The 17425-nt window shown below is 57.1% G+C and overlaps 1 protein-coding gene across 3 annotated transcripts in view; it reads right to left on the bottom strand.

The window, feature by feature from the left end:
• SLIT1 (slit guidance ligand 1) overlaps positions 1 to 17425 on the bottom strand; it is a 60920-nt gene that overhangs the window by 13554 nt on the left and 29941 nt on the right. For all 3 annotated transcript variants that reach the window (XM_034061434.1, XM_034061433.1, XM_034061435.1), the window contains exons 5-15: positions 3254 to 3325; positions 3055 to 3126; positions 2829 to 2900; positions 2377 to 2540; positions 1856 to 2003; positions 1313 to 1384; positions 973 to 1044; positions 788 to 859; positions 530 to 673; positions 260 to 423; positions 144 to 167 (exon numbers count right to left, since the gene is read on the bottom strand). In XM_034061434.1, coding sequence (XP_033917325.1) covers positions 144 to 167; positions 260 to 423; positions 530 to 673; positions 788 to 859; positions 973 to 1044; positions 1313 to 1384; positions 1856 to 2003; positions 2377 to 2540; positions 2829 to 2900; positions 3055 to 3126; positions 3254 to 3325 — 1076 coding nt within the window. The remainder of the gene's footprint in view (positions 1 to 143; positions 168 to 259; positions 424 to 529; positions 674 to 787; positions 860 to 972; positions 1045 to 1312; positions 1385 to 1855; positions 2004 to 2376; positions 2541 to 2828; positions 2901 to 3054; positions 3127 to 3253; positions 3326 to 17425) is intronic.

Raw genomic sequence — 17425 nt, 5'->3', positions numbered from 1 at the left:
TGGGAACTCAGCAACCAGAAATGATGTGAAATGCAGCTCCAGGCCAGACTGTGGGGCTCCAGCACAACCATCCCCCAGGCAGCCTGGCCGAAAGGGCGCCATGCACACCCCCATGCATACACATGTGTGTCTTCTCCTCTTACCTGGGATGAAATACTGCTCTTTGGCTGTGGAATGAAAAGCACATCATCACCCTGAGCACACGGACACGGGGCTGGGGCAGGGCTGAGCATGGCACGGGGATGGGGATGACTCTCACCCGAGCAGCGAAACTTCTTGCTCTTGATCTGGCCAATGCGCTTGTTGGCCAGGCGCCGGGGGCTGGCACAGCGGGCACCACTGGTCTCAATGGGGTTGGCACGGAGGAAGTCTGCCAGCCACTTCAGGTTGCAGTCGCAGATGAAGGGGTTCTGGGCCAGGTGCCTGCACCATAGACAGTGGGTGACCACCAGCTCCAGCTCTGGCTACCCAAGAATGGTGCTTCCCCTCAGGCACCTGCCTGGGCATCAGAGCTGGTGTGGGTACTCACAGGGTCTGGATGGCCCGCAGGGAGGTGAAGGTGCCCTTAGCCAGGCTCTGGATCTTGTTGTCATAGAGCGAGAGCAGTGAGAGGTTCTGCAGGTCCTGGAAGGTGTCTGCTCGCACACAGTTGATCTTGTTGGCATTGAGGAGCCTGGCAGGGAGGAAGGTGAGCCTGAGGATCCTCTTCACTGCACAATGGGCGCTGGGGACCTCACTTCTTTCTGGTGTCCCCGCAGAGCATCCCACCCAGCCACCAGTGCCTTACAGCAGCTGCAGGGCAAAAAGTCCCCCGAAGACACCCTTGGGGAGGTCTGTGATCTTGTTGCCATACAGCACCCTAGGAGAGAGAGACTGGTGTGAGAGACATGGGGGAGAGTGGTGTGGGGCACGATTCAGGGCATGCCATATCCATCCCACACCACCCAACACACCCCAGTGAGGAGCACTTACAGGGAGTTCAGCGAGCGCAGTCCTTGGAAGGCATCAGGGGCGATCTCTGAGATCTGATTGTTGCTCAGGTCTCTGAAAACCAAAAGGACAAGGTGCCCTGGTTCCCTCTTCTTTGCCCCATGCCCCCCATGCCCCCATGTCCTGCTGGGCCCAGGGGTCCACCCCCTGCACTCAACATACAGAGCTGAGGGCATCCAAGGCCCCATCCCAGCCCTGCCACTTGGGGCACCCATGTCACACCAAGTGCCCCAAGCCCATCGGAGTGGGGGCCTGGGGGCTCACAGCAGCAGTGTGAAGAGTGTTGGGGTTCAGGGTGAGTTGGCAAGGACTGCACACTTACATCCTCCGCAGCTTCTTGTAGGGGGAGAAAGCACCTGGGGGGATGGACTTGATGCCATTGAGCTCCAGGCGTCTGCAAAGGGAAGGGGGACAGATGAGGGCTGTAGGGCTGGTTGAATCACAGCACCCCACTGACAGAGCTGGAGAGCTGCAAGACCCAAAAGCTTGCAGTAAGTTACCCCACCAGGGTTTTACCATTCACCCCAGGGACAACTTGCAGCCTGTGGTCTGGGCTTTCTCTGTCAGAGAGGGGTGCCATGGATGGGGGGAACGTGCTGGCTGGGGTGTGGGGAGCACCTCCTCCCTCCCAGTACCCTGGGTCTGGGGGAACCTGCTGCCCTGCAAGTGCCCTGCATGCCGTCCCAGCAGGGGCTTTGCACCATAATTGGATTCCCCTAAGGAGATTATTTCCCTATTTACATTTTTAATGCAGCTAAATCCAGGGCTAAACCAGGGCAGCATGGCTGAGTGTGGGGCTTGCCCCCTTGTCCCCACTGCCTTCAGACACCCATAGCCAGTGATGATGGTGTGGGGATGTACTCACATCTCTGTCATGGTTTCGGGCAGGTTGGCAGGGATGGCTGTCAGCCCCTTGCCCCGACAGTCCACGATGCCATTGCTGCAAGTGCACATGGCTGGGCAGGAGCCAGAGGACAAGCTGCAGAGCTGGGCACGTGCAGAGTCTGTTTGTCCTTTGGGAAAGCAACCAGCATGGAAATTGAAAAGAGCTGAGCCAGGTGGATGGGTGGCAGCACCCCAAGGAATGGAGCCTGGGGACAGCTCGGAGTGCTGGGACAGCTCATAGCACCCTTGAGTGGGTGCACAAGGTCCTGGTGCACCCCAACCCCATGTGAAAGGCACTGCCTGATGCACCTTTTGTCACACTGGTAGGGTTTAGGTGTTCCCACACCAGGAAGAGTGCTGACCCAAGCCAAGCCCAGTGCATACATTCAGGCTCTGAGCTGAGGCATGCGGCAGAGTGGAGGTGGGCTGCAGCAATGGGACAGCCTTTGTCCCCCCAGTCCATGTCCCTGCCTGGTACCCACTGCCTCCTGTCCCCCTCACCGGAGCAGGTGAACTCGTTCTTCTGTATCTCAGCCACGTTGAGACCACGGAGCTGGGCTGGAGCAGCACACTGGGTGAAGAGCCCAATGGTGGGGCGCTGGCGCAGCCACTGTGAGAGCCAGGCCAGGTGGCAGTCGCAGAAGAGGTGGTTGGAGTGCAAGCGACTGCGGGTGGACAGGGCAGTCAGTGCCCCCAGGACAGCTCCTGAACACCCCACTGCCCTCCAGCCGCCCCAGCATGGCTCAGCACAAAGGTACACTGAGGACACAGAGGAGCCTGAGAGCATCCATGCCAGTTCCCAAGGCCACCTAGAGTGGGAGTGCTTGGGGATGCACTGCAGGAGGGTCCTCTCCATCCCCTCCCCATGGATGCTGCCAGCACTAGGAGAAGAGCTGGGGACACCCTACTCCAGCCCAGGGGGTTCCTCCTACCCCCACGGCCCCGGCACTCACAACGTCCGCAGCTTGGGCATGTGGTTGAAGCTGGACACAGGGATGGAAGTGATATTGTTGTTATTCAGGGTCCTGCAGGAAAGCAAATGGGGACAGGTCAGGGTGGACATGCCATAAATGGGAGAGTGTGCCTGCAAGTGTTTTGTGAATGGGGAGCACCCAGGGACACCCTCACCCCACATGGGGCTTGCATGCTGGAGGCTCCAGCCAGCTCTTGGCCACTTACAGGACCTCCAGACCCCGCAGGGCACGGAAAGCCCCATCCTCAATGCAGCTGATCTGGTTCTTGTCCAGTTGCCTGAAGGAGGAAGACAGAGGGAGCATTACTGGGACAGCCCAGGCAGAGAGTGATCTGTAGCTCCCAATGCTTCCTGACACTGGGTCTGATCCCAGACTCCCTTGTGCCCATCCCTGTCAGGACTCACAGGTTCTTGAGGTCGGTGGCTCCACGGAAAGCTTTCCTGGGGATGGCCTGGATGAAGTTCTCACTCAAGTCCCTGCAGAAAAAAGACACAGAAACAAATATGATCAGTGCCTGCAAAGCATGATGCCGCTTGGGACCAGGGTGCCACAGGCAGGGGCATGCCCTGGCACTCAGTGATCCCCTGGGGCTCTGGGAAACTGTAATTTGGCCTCAGGTCCTCGGTTGCCCATCACTCTGTTGGCTGACCTGAGGCAAGTCCGGCTCCATCCATGGTGGCCTCAAGCAGCCGGGGGTCCCCAGGAACTGCTGTCTGACAAGCAGAGCAGCAGGGCATAGCTCCGGGAAAACCCTCTGTACTTAAATACCCTCTGACTGCTATAATTACAGGCCCCTGCTGATTAACTGGTAATTACACTTAGCGGCTGCAGCAGGCATTCCCATGGAGCCTGCCCCGCACTTCAGAGGGCACAAATAATCGGGTCATTAATTACTTCATCACTACATTGCACTGTCTGTGTAATTACCTGCTCTGCAATGCCGGGGCACACCGGGCCAACACAGGCTCTGTGCTGCAGGGCTGGCAGTGGGTCAGATCCTACACCAGGCTTGGGCTGGCTTTTAATGACCATGACAATCAACAATCTTATTTCAAGTAGGGTCCAGATAGACTGGCATAAGTCATGCCATCCTTGGGGTGCCCCAGTTTGTGCCTCATGTCTCCCATGCAGCCATTCTCTTTCAGTCCAAGGGCCAAGAGCTCCTCCAAGCTCAGTGGGTACTTGCACTGCACGCCCATGGCCCCATGCCAGCACAGCCCACAGCTCCCTCAGGACACAGGGAAACTGAGGCACAAAACAGCATTTTGTCTGATGCAGCAAGTCCATGGGTGAGTGAGGAGCAGGACTAAGGCATCCCACAAAGATTAAGCACAGACAGCCCCCATTTCAGCCTGAGAGGTGGCTTGGGGTATCACTACATGCCAGCATTTCACACTCAGGGCTCACCAGCTCTGCTTCATCACAAAACCTGTTCACTGTTGATATCCCCGGGCAGTCGTGCTGGGTCAGGATGGAGGCACAGCAACTACCCTCCTTCCCATGCCCTCATTTGCTCCAGAAAATGGGCTCGGTGTGTCCAACAGGCTGCTTGCAAATGACCTAAAGGTCTCCAAACTGGGACTTCACCTCAGCCAAAAGCTTCACTGCCACAACAGGGTAATGTTCCCAGAGAGAAGCACCAGCATTGATTGCACAGATGCATGAGAAGGAAAACCCAAGGACAGTGGGCTTGCCCAGCCACCAAGGAGCTCCCATACAGCTCCCATCGCTCCAGCACCGTATGCAGCGGGCAGGGGCTGGTGCATGGCTCTGCATCGTTCCTGGGGACCCAAACCCAGCTGCTAAAGCACCATTGCTGGGGCAGAGGAAGGCAGATGCTGCCCCTGGAGGGGACCGCGCTCCTGGGGAGGGTGAAGCCCAGCTCCCCTGCCAGCAGCCGGCCGCGCAGCAGCCGTGGTTTCCCCGCTACCCACACGGCGGCACTGCCAGGCTGCCCGGACCGCGCTGCTCAGACCACACTGCCCGTTCTGACCCTTCTGCCTGCTCTGACCCCTCTGCCTGCACTCCCCGCTCTGCTCGCGCTGCCTGCTCTGCTTGTACTGCTTGCTGTGCCCAAAGGGATTGGGGTCACCTTGCACTCTCCAGAGAGGAAAACACCAGTAAACACCTTCTCATCCTCTGCTAGAGTTGCAATGAGCCCAGGGACCCCCAGGAATTGCACCGACCTTGCAGAAAAATGTAGCATTGCCCCAAAACCCTTTTTCCCTTTTGGGTTGTACTAGAAGGAAGCCCCTAGAAAACTCCAGATGAATTTCACCACTCTTCCTAGCAATGCATCACAGTCCCTCTTAGCTGCCTGCTCTCCAACATTAAACCAGTCGCAGTGGAGCTAAGCATGGGAGCACCCACCAGACTTTGGTGCTCTGCACCCTCCTCCCAGCTCCACTGTTGCCTGCCCAGGCAGCCCCTGCCTGCAGCCTGTTTGCTTCCCTCATGGAATCGTTGTTCGTGTTTCTCCACTCGCAGCACATGGGAGTCCCATTGCGCCCGGGGAGTAAACCCAGGCGTCTGTCTGCAAGCTGCTCACTTACAGCTCGCAAGGCAAACGCTGCTAGGTTGCAACTGACTTTGCAAGGCTTCTCCCCCCTTCACAGCTTTTCGTGACAGCCACCGATGAAGTGCTGCCATTGGGGGTACCGACGCCAAGAGGGACAGACACTGGATGTGAGGGTTCCAGAGAGGGCCTGGCACTGGGCTTACATCACTGGCATGCTTACACAGCTGACAATACCAGGACAAAACACATGCTTTGCCTGCAGGATCCTCGCCCCGGCGTTGGAAGAAGGCACGGCCCCTTCCCTCCTGGTGTTTCATAGCTCCCAGCTATGTTTGCTTTACACTTTGGCACGGAAGAAACAGCAGATGGCACGGCTTCTCCTCGCTCTGCATGCGGCTTGCAGCACCCTTGGCTGCTGCGCCGGTGCCACCTCACACCCTGCCAAGTACAAGCAAGTCTCTGCCATCGCATGCAGAGTGCCAGCTTGCAGCAGTGACCATGAGCACTGACAGATCCAACAGCTCCGCTGAGGACCAGTCGACAAATGGGCACAGACAGAAGAGGGGAAAGGAAAGCAGCCCTTGTCCTGTTATCACAGCTGCCCTTTCTGGACTTTCTTCCAGGAATTTTCCTAAAGCTCCACATTTAGAAGTTTCTGGCTATTGAACCCAGGGATGTCCAAGGAGCCAATGTATTCACATAGCCACTGTCCTCCTATCCCTCTGCCACAGGGACCATGCAGCTGGAGTTTCTCCCCGCACGGCACAGGGTGCAGACAGCTCTGATACTCCTGGGCTTGCAAAGAGGGGATGATGATAAGGGATGAGGAGGTGATGGGGGACACTGCTCACCTCCCACAGGGCTTTCTGACCAAGCAGGTGCTTGCTAATTAGCAGTCCAGGTCTAGCCCACGGCTGCTCAATGGGAAGGAGGGTGTCCACTTTTCCTTCCACGTCCCCAAAAGCCTTATGGCCAGGCTATGTCCACACAATTCCCCCCCTAGCTGCGCCGCAGTAGTCAAGCGTTTGGGGTTCTGGAGACTTCCCTGCTCAGGTCTTATATCCCTCTGCATACCTGATGGTTGTTGGTGCACTATCTGCAGCGGGTCAGGAGATACCCCTGGTGCTGGCTCTCCTGCCCCCCCCCCCCCGCCCCGGTACCCGGGGAGCCTCAGCGAGGAGCCAGGCGCAGGGACACGGCTTCCCCGGGGCTGGCAGGGGCTCGGCAGCAGGAGCCAACCCCCCACGGCGCCGGCCTGCCCGGCACTTAGCGGGGCACCCGAGCAAAACTGTTCGACATCGCTTCCCAGTGGGGAGCCCACTCAGGCAAACAAACCCCGGCAGCCTTAATCTCCGCGGCAAGAGCCCGGCGGGCCGGAGGGCGGGCGGGGAGGAGGGGGCCGCAGGGGGCTGCGGCGGCCGGGCGGGGAGGCCGGGGCTATTACCACGCTCTCATTCTTTCGGCTAATCCTGACTTCACACTTTAACCTGATTGAGCCTTGTTTGGCGAGCCGGCTCCTCGCGCCGTGTGAGGGGATTAGGGCCGGACGCAGCGGGGAGGTAATTGCTTCCCAGCGGCGCTGGCCCCGCATCCTCCGAGCCCCCCGCCGCCTGCCAAGAGCGCTGGGGCGGCCTGGCAGCCCTCCGGCATGGCGTTCCCCTCGCCAGGAAGCACGGCTTGGCAGCGGCTACCGCGGCGCACCCGTCCAGGCCAAAGCTGCCGCCCGTGTCCTATCCCAGCGCTCCGGTGAGGGCTGTGGAGACAACGCCGTGGGGACCCACGTGCCCAGGACTGGCTGCTGGCTCCAGGGGGTGACCCGCAGCAGGATGCTCACCTCTTCTGTTTCCCCCCCAGCTTCCATGCTGCAATCTCGTTAGCATCCAGGGATCTCCCAGACCCTCTCTGTCTCAGGTCAAAGGCATTAACCCTTCAGCTGCTGCCAGCTGATGTGATGAAACTGTATGACAGGCCCCTGCTTGTGGCTCAGCTCTGCTCCACCAGCAGCAGTCATTCAGACACCAGCTCAGCCACAGAAACCATCCACCAGGTCTTGAGCAGACAAGGCAGCTGCCCTCTCAACCAAACCCACAGAGATCCAGGTAGCACCAGCATTTTGGGCTGGGATAGGTGTTTTCCAGATGCCAGCCTCACCTCACTGATGCTGTGCAGAGGAGGCTATGTCAGGGTGCAGCAATTATTTCCCCAAGCCAAAGGACCTGCCAAGGACTAGCCAGCAAGGAGAATGGCACCAGCAGCTATTAAGTAGCCTGGTGTCCCTCAGGTGACCCCACACATGCTGTTTGTCCCAGCACAGCCTGCCCAGGGCAGAGAGATGGGCAGAGATGGGGCAGCCCCAGCACAGCTGCTCATACCATCACCTGACAGCTGTCCAAGGGGGGTGTGAAGGGACAGAAAGACTCTTGATCAATAGACTGATCAGCACTCGCATTAGTAGCCAACAGCCCAGATCCCCCATGGGGGTTTTGCACTCCTGTTTCTCACCAGAGAGAAGGAGCAGCTGCACCCATTTACTTCAGCCTCCACAGCCCCACAGTGGGGGAAACAAGTCACCCATGTGTTCCAGCCACACAATCAAGCTTGAGGTGATGGACACAAGTCCCTAATGCTGCAAGGACTCAGCTCCCAAGGAGTGTCCTGGAGTAGCTTCTTACTGGAAGTTGGGGATAGCTTCCCTGCTGCAGCATTAGCAGGATGCCAAGGTAACATGGCAGGGGTTTATCCACTGTGTCACCTGCTCTGGTCCCCAGCCCTGGTGTGAGAGGGCCCTGTGTCAGGTTCAGGCTCCCACAGCACGCACCCAGTGTTACATCAGGCTGCTTGATTTTTAATGGGCTCTGCTGTCCCAGCTGCCAGCACAGCTCCATCCTGGCCAAGGGGGATGAACAGACCTCCCACCCCGTCCCCAGGGTCATGGGGAGCCTCTGCTCTGCCTGCTGCTGCCTGCTACTTTCTGTGACCCCGGCCCCTGAGGCTGATGGTGTTTGCGCAGGACAAGGTGCATCATCAGAGCCTGATGGTGCAAACAAACCAGGGTGCAGCATGGCAGGCTCAGTGTGAGTCACTGCCACTCAGGAAAGAGATTGTGAGATCATGGAAATGGCACTTTGTAGGGGCCAGAAAGGGAATGGGACAAGATGGGACAGAGTCCAAAGAAGTGCAGTGAGAGCGAAAGAGAACATTATTAACATCACAACACCAGAACAAGGGATGACCAGCAATATCTCAACAGGAAGCTTAAAATCACAGCTAAGAGTGACTCCTCCAAATTAGGCATTGTTAGTCCATGGGACTCCCAGCCACAACAAGCTCAAAATGGAAATGAATAGAAGAAAAGCACAGAGATGCACCTGCAGTGCCATGCTGCAGCAAGGAACATCTGCAGGTGGATGCTCAAGAGCTGGCTCCTGCTGCCAGCAGCCCAGCTGAGCACACCTCTGGTAGCCACCACACTGCCTGGTGCAGGCTGCCAGACACGGCTGATGGCTCAGCCCTGCTCAGCCAGCAGAAACTGTCACCCACCGGGAGTCACTTCTCCTGTCAGCCTGGTTTAGTGGCAGGCAGAGATGCACAACCCTTCTGCTCCCAGAGCAGCAGGGGGGATGTCAACCCGGGGGCAGCCCCACGCCAGGGCACGGTGCCAGGGGTCCCACTCCCATCCCTACCTGCCGCTCTTGTCCCTGCCTGTTCTGGGCGGTGAGGCCAGCAGGTCAGGGAGGGGGCTGCTCCTGTAGCCCCCTGTTCAAGGAGGAGCAGCTGGTTGCTGCAAGGAGCATCCGAGGCTGGGCGGTGCAGCACAGCCCTCCCCGCTGGCAGCCGAGCAAGCGCTTCATCAGGCAGCCCCAGCCGCCAACAATTACGTGCTGAGTAAATCGATGGGGTATAATTGGACTATTAAGATCTCATTATCCTCCTGGCTCCGGGTGCTGCAGCGTGCTGGGGGAGACCACAACCTGCAGCCACAGAAATTGCCTCCCGACACAGACAGCCTTGATGGGTACTGGGGACAGGGTGCACAGAACAGGGATGGAACAGCCAGAGGGGACAAGGATGGTGGCAGCAATCTGTATTCAACACAGGAGACATCTCTGTGGCACAGTGAAGGGCTGTGCAAAGGTAGGGAATCCTTCTTCTAGCCACCACAGCAGCCTGAAAGCCACGGCTGGCCCCTTCTGCCCCTCCTCTCTTTGCTGCTGGGTGACATGGGGAGTTTGTCCTTTATATGCACTTTCATGAGTGCCTCTATCCCCACCCAGCTGGAAAGCAGAGCTCATGTCCCCACCTGCATGTTGCAGGGTCCCTATGCTCTGACTCATACAGGCTGCCCGGCCGTGGGGGTCCCCAACCCTGTGCAAGAGCCTCGTCATGTCCATCACCCGCTCACACACCACCCTTGGTGGGGTATGTGATTCCTGGCCCTGGGACAGTCCTTCCAAAGGGACCAGAGTCCTCAGGATGTTTTGGTGGGCAGGATGACATACCAGGTCACATCCACCAAGGTCTAATATTGTTGTCCAAGCAACAATAAATAATCACTTCTTGTTATTGCAGCACCAGTGAAACTGATGGATCAGAGCTCATCCTTGCCAGGCCCATGCATATAAGGGCAAAACAATCCTTTGCTGGAGCAAGCCAACACACTGCTAGACATCATCATGGTGTGCTGAGCATCTCAGACCGCAAACCTCAGTGACACGAGCCAAATCAAATTCTGCCACCATGTACAAACAGAGAAGAGTGAAGCTGAACACTGCCAGATCAGGGAGCAATGCTTCACACTGCTCCCCTGCCAGGAAAAGCTTCCCAAACCGCCGTGCTGACCCCGGGCTCTGGCCCCTGTCCCTTCCCTCCTGGGAGATGCAGATGCTTCCCAAAACATTAAAGCTGGAGGATTTTGTTGCTTGGACAGCCGAGCAGAGCATGTGTAAAATGGAACATATGCTCATGGCAACAGTTAGTGAGAAGAATCCCAGCCCCAGGGCGGTGATGCTGATTTAGCAGAACATTTCAGGGCACACATAAATCTCAGCAGCTTCAAAGGGACATTGCTGACCCACACCATGACCTGGGCCACTGTCCTTACCCGAGCACTAGTGGCTTGTATCACCACAGTGCCTGCATATGCTGAATGGGTGTACTGGCGATGCCGAGGCACATGTGTGCCTGCATGGTAGGTGACACCAGCCCCTCATCTTTGGGCATGAGGAGAGTTGGGGACATGCAACACCCATCTCAAGTGGGATGGTGTATGCAGGGAAGGCACTGTAAGCCAGGCTTTGCTAAGCAGCCCTGAGCAGGGCAGAGCCTGTGTGGGGGATCCCATGGATCCCATCCAGCTCTGACAAGGAGCGGCTCCAGCGTGGGCTGCACTGCACAGCCAGAGCCGCAGGACTCCGTGGGAAGGTGATGCTATGGGAACAAGGGGAGCGAGCCAAGGAAAAGAGGGGAGGGAGGGGGAGTAAAGCATCTGCCACCCACCCTGAAGCCTCTTCAGAGATTGAAACAAGTTAAAAGCAGCAGCTTTAATGGAAACACAAGTGAAATAACAAGCTGCAAACCTTGTGTGCCTGTAACTGCCCCCTCCCCACACTGTCCCTTTGTTCCTGCAACCTCGTTATCTGCAGGAAGGGGAGGCTAAGGCATGGCCACCAGCTCCCCAGCATCCTGAAGCTCTGCAGGAGAGCCACAACACCCACTGTGCCTGGTGCTCCATGGTCTGGCAGAGGCTGGGGTGGGCAGGAGAGTGCCCTGCAGCACAGCCAGGAGAAGCCAACCTGCCACTGTATGCAAAGGTTCCTGCTGTGCTGCTGATGTGTGTCCCCCAGCTTCCACCGACCGCTGGATGAGGCCTTGTCCCCTCCAGCAAGTGTTTGGCTGGACACTGGGTGTTAAAAGAAGCACCTGCCTGGCTCACAGCCTCCAGGAGGCACCCAGCCAGTGTCCCCATCACTGCATGGTCTCCTGTTTCTCTCCATCCATGCTTTTCACCACCTCCAAGCCCCCTCCACTCTGGTGTTGAGCTGCTTGTTCTCCTCCTTCCTTTTATGTTTTTGCTTCCCTCTCACTGTCTCGTAGAGGCAAATCCCCACAAAACCCTCCACCAAAGTGTTTTCTCTCCAGCTCCCACGCTACCCTCCAGCCTGCGTACCTACCTGCTTCACATTTGCATCCCTCGGCTCATTCCCAGCATATTCCTGATGTGCTGCAACCAAAGGCACAGAGCCATCCCTTTCTCTGGTGCTGCATGCCAGGCTCCCCAGCCCCACCAGCCTCCCCGGTAGCTCATGGCCCCACTGCTCTCTGTTGCAGGGGAAAACCACTACCCACAGCCAAGCATCTCAGTGCTCAAGGAGACAGTACATCCCAGGCCATCCAGCAAATCAGGGTACCACAGCCCAGCAGCTTCAGGTCTTGGGGCAGAGAGAGCTGGGGAGTGCTGGTAGGGATTTGCTGGACCACACATGGTTCTACCTCCAGCAGACAACAGTGTGCCACAATGAGACCCTCATACACAGCCCCATGATGGTTAGGACAAGGTCAATCCTCCTTCACCCCACACAACCCTATGCACAGAAGGCCCTGCTGGGTGACGATGCTGTGCCATGCCGGGAGAGGTGCCAGGCTCCAGCCCTGTGTGCCATGAAGCCTCGCACCCTCCAGCACACAGCGTGTGTTCCCTGCTCGGCAGTTCGGGCCCAAGAAGACATCCTGAACACCAGGCTGCAACACCATCCAAGGTGTAAATGAAAAAGCAAATAACACTTCTGTGGGGCCAGCCCTGAGCCCTGTGGGGAGCAGGCTGCAGCTCCTGTTAACAGGCTCAGCCCCTGGGGCTGCGGCACTGGTGAGCTCAGAGCCTATGGACTCCCAAGCTCCGAGGCTTTTAATTGCTAATAAGTGTGAAGCCAGCCCTGCCGGCCCTCCTGGATTCTTCCGAGGTGTGAATGAGGCTGAGCCAAGCTGAGAATTGCGTCCCTGCTGTCCCAGATCTGGCACAGGCTGGCAAGCCAAGGAGCGATGCTGCTGATCTGGGATGCTGCAGATCTGATCCTCAGCTTTGCAGGTCCTGGGATAGCAACTCTAAACCCTGGTCCAGGTTTTGGAAAGGGCTAAAGCAAACTCCTTCTGGCCTGGAGGATGTTCTGAAACCGTTGCTGAACCTTGTAAGACCCAGCCGGAATTACTTGGCGAGATGCCCTGGTATTCCAAGGGATCCTTCAGGCTCCTCACACCCAGCCCCAGCACTAGGAGGGGCAAAACTCTTGCCCCAGCAGGAGCTACATCTGATAGCCTGGCTTCCTGGAAGCACCTGGGAGAGACCACAGAGCTGCGGTTGGCGCACGAGGTGAGAGATGCATTGTGGGGTGAAAAACATCAGCCCCCGTTGGCAACTGAAGTGGAGCCAGGGGAACAGCTCAAATCCAGCCCAGCATCTGGAAAGAGATGTGATTTTACACAGGGCTGGGAGGAAACAGCCCTGATAGGAAGAGTGTCCAATGGGAAATGAGGGTGGGAAACAGGGCAGAACAATCACGAGGTTGTGAGAGTGCCCAAGTATGGGAACTGAGCACAGGAGCACAGAGCAGGGAAAACCCAACAGGCAGATAAAGAGACTCCATCCCATGTGGCACACATCAAAGCCAGGATATAAGCTGCTGGCAGAGCAGCAAAGCCCTGCCACTAGCCTGGGCTCAGGCTGGGGCTACCCCTGCTCCAATGGCATTGATCTCGAGAGGGTTTGGGGCAGCAGTACCCAGCCATGGCCATGCCCCAGGGGACAGGGAGCTGCAGCAGCCCGCAGGGCTGCTCTGCACAGACACGTTCTGTGAAGAGTCCCTAACACAAAACCACACCATGGGGAAGCCTCTGTCTGCAGGCAGTCAGTGCAGCTGCAGCCCCTGGCCATACAACACTGCTGCCCACTGACTGTGCTGGGGATCAACAGCTCCTCCTTGTTTCGGGGAGGCAGAAATGAGTTGCCAGAGGCACATCTGGATGCTCCTCCTGCCTCTCCCCAGTGGAGCCTCAGAGGAGCAGTGGGCCTGGCACCAGTGCCTGACCACAAGGCATAGGGCAGGGAGCCCCAGCCCTGAGCTGTGGGCACCTGGTTTCACACAGACCTTCAGACTCCATGTTAAGGCTCAAAGGGATGGACCAGCCCCACATCCTTTTGCAAGCTGCCCCAAGCATAATTATCTTTGTGGTTAACAACATAGTTCCTGTCTCTGCTCCAAGTGCGTCTCATCTGAGGTGGGGACACCAGCTTTGAGACCCCAAGAGACTCTGGATGTGCCTGAATACCCAGGGGCTGTGTTGTCTGCATGTCCACATCTCCTGCCACAGCCCAGCAGAGCAGGGAAGGGGTAAGCTGTGCATTTCCCAGGAGGTAGCTACAGCCACAGGCTTTTAACAGAAGGCTGAGCATCTCACCACCATCACCCATGCTACACCAGTGCACATAGCTCATGGCGATCCCTACGAAAGCAGAAGCAGCACACGTTCATGCCCCTCTCCCATGCTACACTCTTCCGATTAAAACTTAGCCCAAACCCAGATGGGGTTGCAGTGGGGATTCCTGCTAAGGGAAGAGCCCTGCACCCTGGCTGGCTCTTCCCAGCCCCAGTGGAGCTGCTGGCAGGGGCTGGATCTGCCAGCACTGCAGCCAGCATCCAGCACAGCTGCTCCAGTGGCCTGGTGCCGCTCAGCATGGCTGCAGCTTGTGCTCTAGGACCCGGGGAGAGGAGCTCAGAGGCTGATTGCCCCTGCCAGAGCAGGCCTGGCAGGTTTATTTTTAACAGTTCTGATTGAAGCTGGTTTCCTGCTGACATTTACACTCCTGCATCATTATCGGCTCCCTGGCTTCCAACTGCCAAGATTAAAGGGGGGATGAAATCTCCCGAACAGTGGGGTTCTGGCTGCAAACCCCACAAAGGGGGAGAGACCCATACCAGCACAGCCAGGCAGATATCAGCCCTCTGGGAGGGAGCTGGGTGGCCTGTGAGCCCCATCTCCCACTGGGGCTGGAACCCCAACATGGGATGCAGCAGAACACAGGGCAGACTGGGGAGGGACATGTGCCATCTGTCACTGGCATTGGTGCAAGGACATGGCAGCATGGCCAGGGCACGGGAGCAGCTCTGGGTGCTGGTGCCCACACACCCATGCTGCTGGTGTTGCTACCCCCAAGGGTAGGAATGACCGCAGCATGGAATGCTCTGCCATGGCCAGTTCCAGGTATTGCTACCCCAAGCCACAGCTGCTGCCACAACCCCCAGTGGAATGCATGTGCCCATGTCAGTGCCCCTGAACAAACAGTGTGGGCATAGGGCAGGGGTCGGGCCCCAAGCATGGTCCCCTACAATGGGAGAGGCGAGCAGGGGCTGTGTAGCACAGCCTGGCCCTTGTGCTCCTTTCCATGCTGCCATAAACCTGTATCTTTAAGGCCCTGCAGAGCTGGTAGCAAGGCTCTCAGCATGGCCAGATCTGAAAACCTCTTTTTTTCCTTAAGAAACAGGCAAATTCCAACACTTGTGGGCTATAAATACACCCCAGTCTGCCCAGGACTCTGCCCACTCTTACATCTCTTGAATGATTCATATTTTACCAGATCCCAGCTCCAGTCTGAGTATAAAAATACCAGGTTTGGGAGACAAATGCATCACAGGCTCAAGAACATGTCAGCCCCAAGGGAGGTGGCTGGAGAACACCTCCTGACCATGGTGGGAGATGTCCTGCTCTGGCCAGGACTGTGGGTTGGGCACGATCCCTGTTGTGGGGAATGGCTGTCCCTCACAGCAGCCCAGGATCGGTACACACTGCTCTGAGGCCAGACAACTGGTATTGACCCCGCTGCATCCCAGAGCAGATCCAAAACAGGGCGGATGCATGCATGGGAGCTTGCCTCCAGCTTTTACTTAACTTAATTACCTTCACGGCTATGAAATCACCAATAACTAATTAGAGAGCCCCATTCCCACCTAATACACCAAAAGCTGCCTCCTAATTAAATATCATAGGGATTTAAAAGCATTCCTGTCAACATATTACATATGTAAAATGCTGCAAATTAGCCCACTCGCCCACTGAAATCCTGCCCAGGAACAACACAGGGCACTGGCTGGGCAGGAATCTGGGGCATCTTTCTGAGTGAGCCGGGAGAAGGGCCCATTCTTCCGGCAACAAGGATTTGTTCCTGAGGGCTGGAGATTCCTGGAGCACAAAGGAGACAGCCCAGAAATGCCTCTGATGGTTCTGCTGCCCCCACAAGCTGTGCAGCTTCCCCCGCCGAGGCGGGTGGGATGTAAGAGGGCTCCCGGTTAGTTAAGTAAACATTAATGCAAATTGTCAGCGAGCCTGGAGATGAGATCCCAGGCATCATGGCTTGGAGGGGAGCAGGCACTTCCTCCTATCATCATCCCATCCACCCGCCAAGGGGGGAGCGGGAGCGGGGAGCTGCTCGGTGCCAGAAGAAAGGAGCTCCAAGAGCCAATTTCCATCCGACTGCAGCGCATTTGATGTCTTGTGAAGTCGAGTTCACACACACTGTCTTGCCTCTGCCTCACAAGGGGAAGGGGCCTCATTCCCCCTGCACACAGACAGCCCCAGCTGAGCACATGAGCATCCCGCAGCACCCTGGGATCCAGCACGGGATGAGCCCTCTGCATTGCACCCCTCTGGCCACAGATAGATGGAAAGAAAAGGACTTGGCTTCGGCCTTGTCCTCATGTGTCAGCTCTGAATGAGGCCAAAGCACTGCTGCCCTGCTTTGCCCCTGCACAAAAAGCTTCTGTGCCTTGATCCTCAACATAGGCTCTGTGTGAGCCAATTCAGCACATGGGGACCACAGGATGGGGCACAAGAGGGCTGAAGCATCCCCACTGTAACCTGCAGGCATGAGATCAGCTCTTCTCCTAAAAGCAAAGCCAGAGAGCAGTCAGTTTGCAAGGGAAAAGGCTGGGAGGGAAGGCAGGGAACATCACTGGGTAATTGCCTGCAAACTTAACTCAGCTTGCAAGTGAGAACCAGGCTTTGAACCATGCTGTTTCATGTGCCTGGTGCTCCTGCCACTGCCTCTGCCTCCTGTCAGACACTGCAGAGGGGATGAGGACAGAGGGAGTGTTTGAAATTCACACTTCAAAGTTGACATCCAAGTGTTCTGTCCTGTATTTGCTGCACAACTGGAGACAAGTCAGGGAGTGGGAGGGTGAGCAAGGAGATGAGGGATCAGTCACCAGCTCAGGGATGCTCTGCTGCACCAGGAGCAAGGAACTGTATGCAGCCCCTTCGTCACTATGGCTCCCATGCTGTAGCTTACAGGCATAACACTGCCTGATGCTGGAGCACCCGCAGGCCAGGGGATCTCTTAATCACTCAATTCTCACTTTCAAGCCTTTCCCCCAGCAGTATCCTTTCTCACCCACCAGCCCAGGCTCCATAAGGAGCCACTAATAGGGCAGGATGCAGGGAGCAGTGTTGCCCACGTGGCTCCCTGCCATGGCCCAGCCTGCAGCAAGTGATGGGCAGGGGCTGTTGTGCCTCCCAGACATTCCTGCATTGTCAGCAATAACAGCATGTCCTGCATCCCTGGAGTCCAGGACACTGCATTCAGACACAGCCTGGGAAAGCAACACCTGATGTTGGAGGATGGCAGGTCTGGGCAGCCCTGTCCTGGGTGGTGGAGCTGTGGAGTGCAGCAAGGGCTCTGTGCAAGGGAGGAGGGTGCCTCATCCCAGCCGTGCTGCTACCCAGGCCCTCACTGTCCCTGGGCTGGGTTCAATGCCATGGTGCCCCATCACCCAGCACAGGAACACAGATGTGTAGCCCCAGATCAGGCCAAGCTCTGTACACTAATGCCCTGACTCTCCTACTAATGCTCTTCCCACATTAGCAGCGGGGAGCAGCAGGATTGAGAGTCTAAGTACCTCAAAGCCAGGCTTTGAACTGGCTTTAAGGAAGTACCCTGATTTTAATCGGACTGCCCACGCCACTGATGGCAAGATCTCTCTGAGCCATCTGCACCCTCCTGTATGACATAGAATCA

The sequence above is a fragment of the Melopsittacus undulatus genome, chromosome 4, assembly GCF_012275295.1.
Source record: "Melopsittacus undulatus isolate bMelUnd1 chromosome 4, bMelUnd1.mat.Z, whole genome shotgun sequence".
NCBI classification, from domain to species: domain Eukaryota; kingdom Metazoa; phylum Chordata; class Aves; order Psittaciformes; family Psittaculidae; genus Melopsittacus; species Melopsittacus undulatus.
This window is presented reverse-complemented; position numbering and strand designations above follow the sequence as displayed.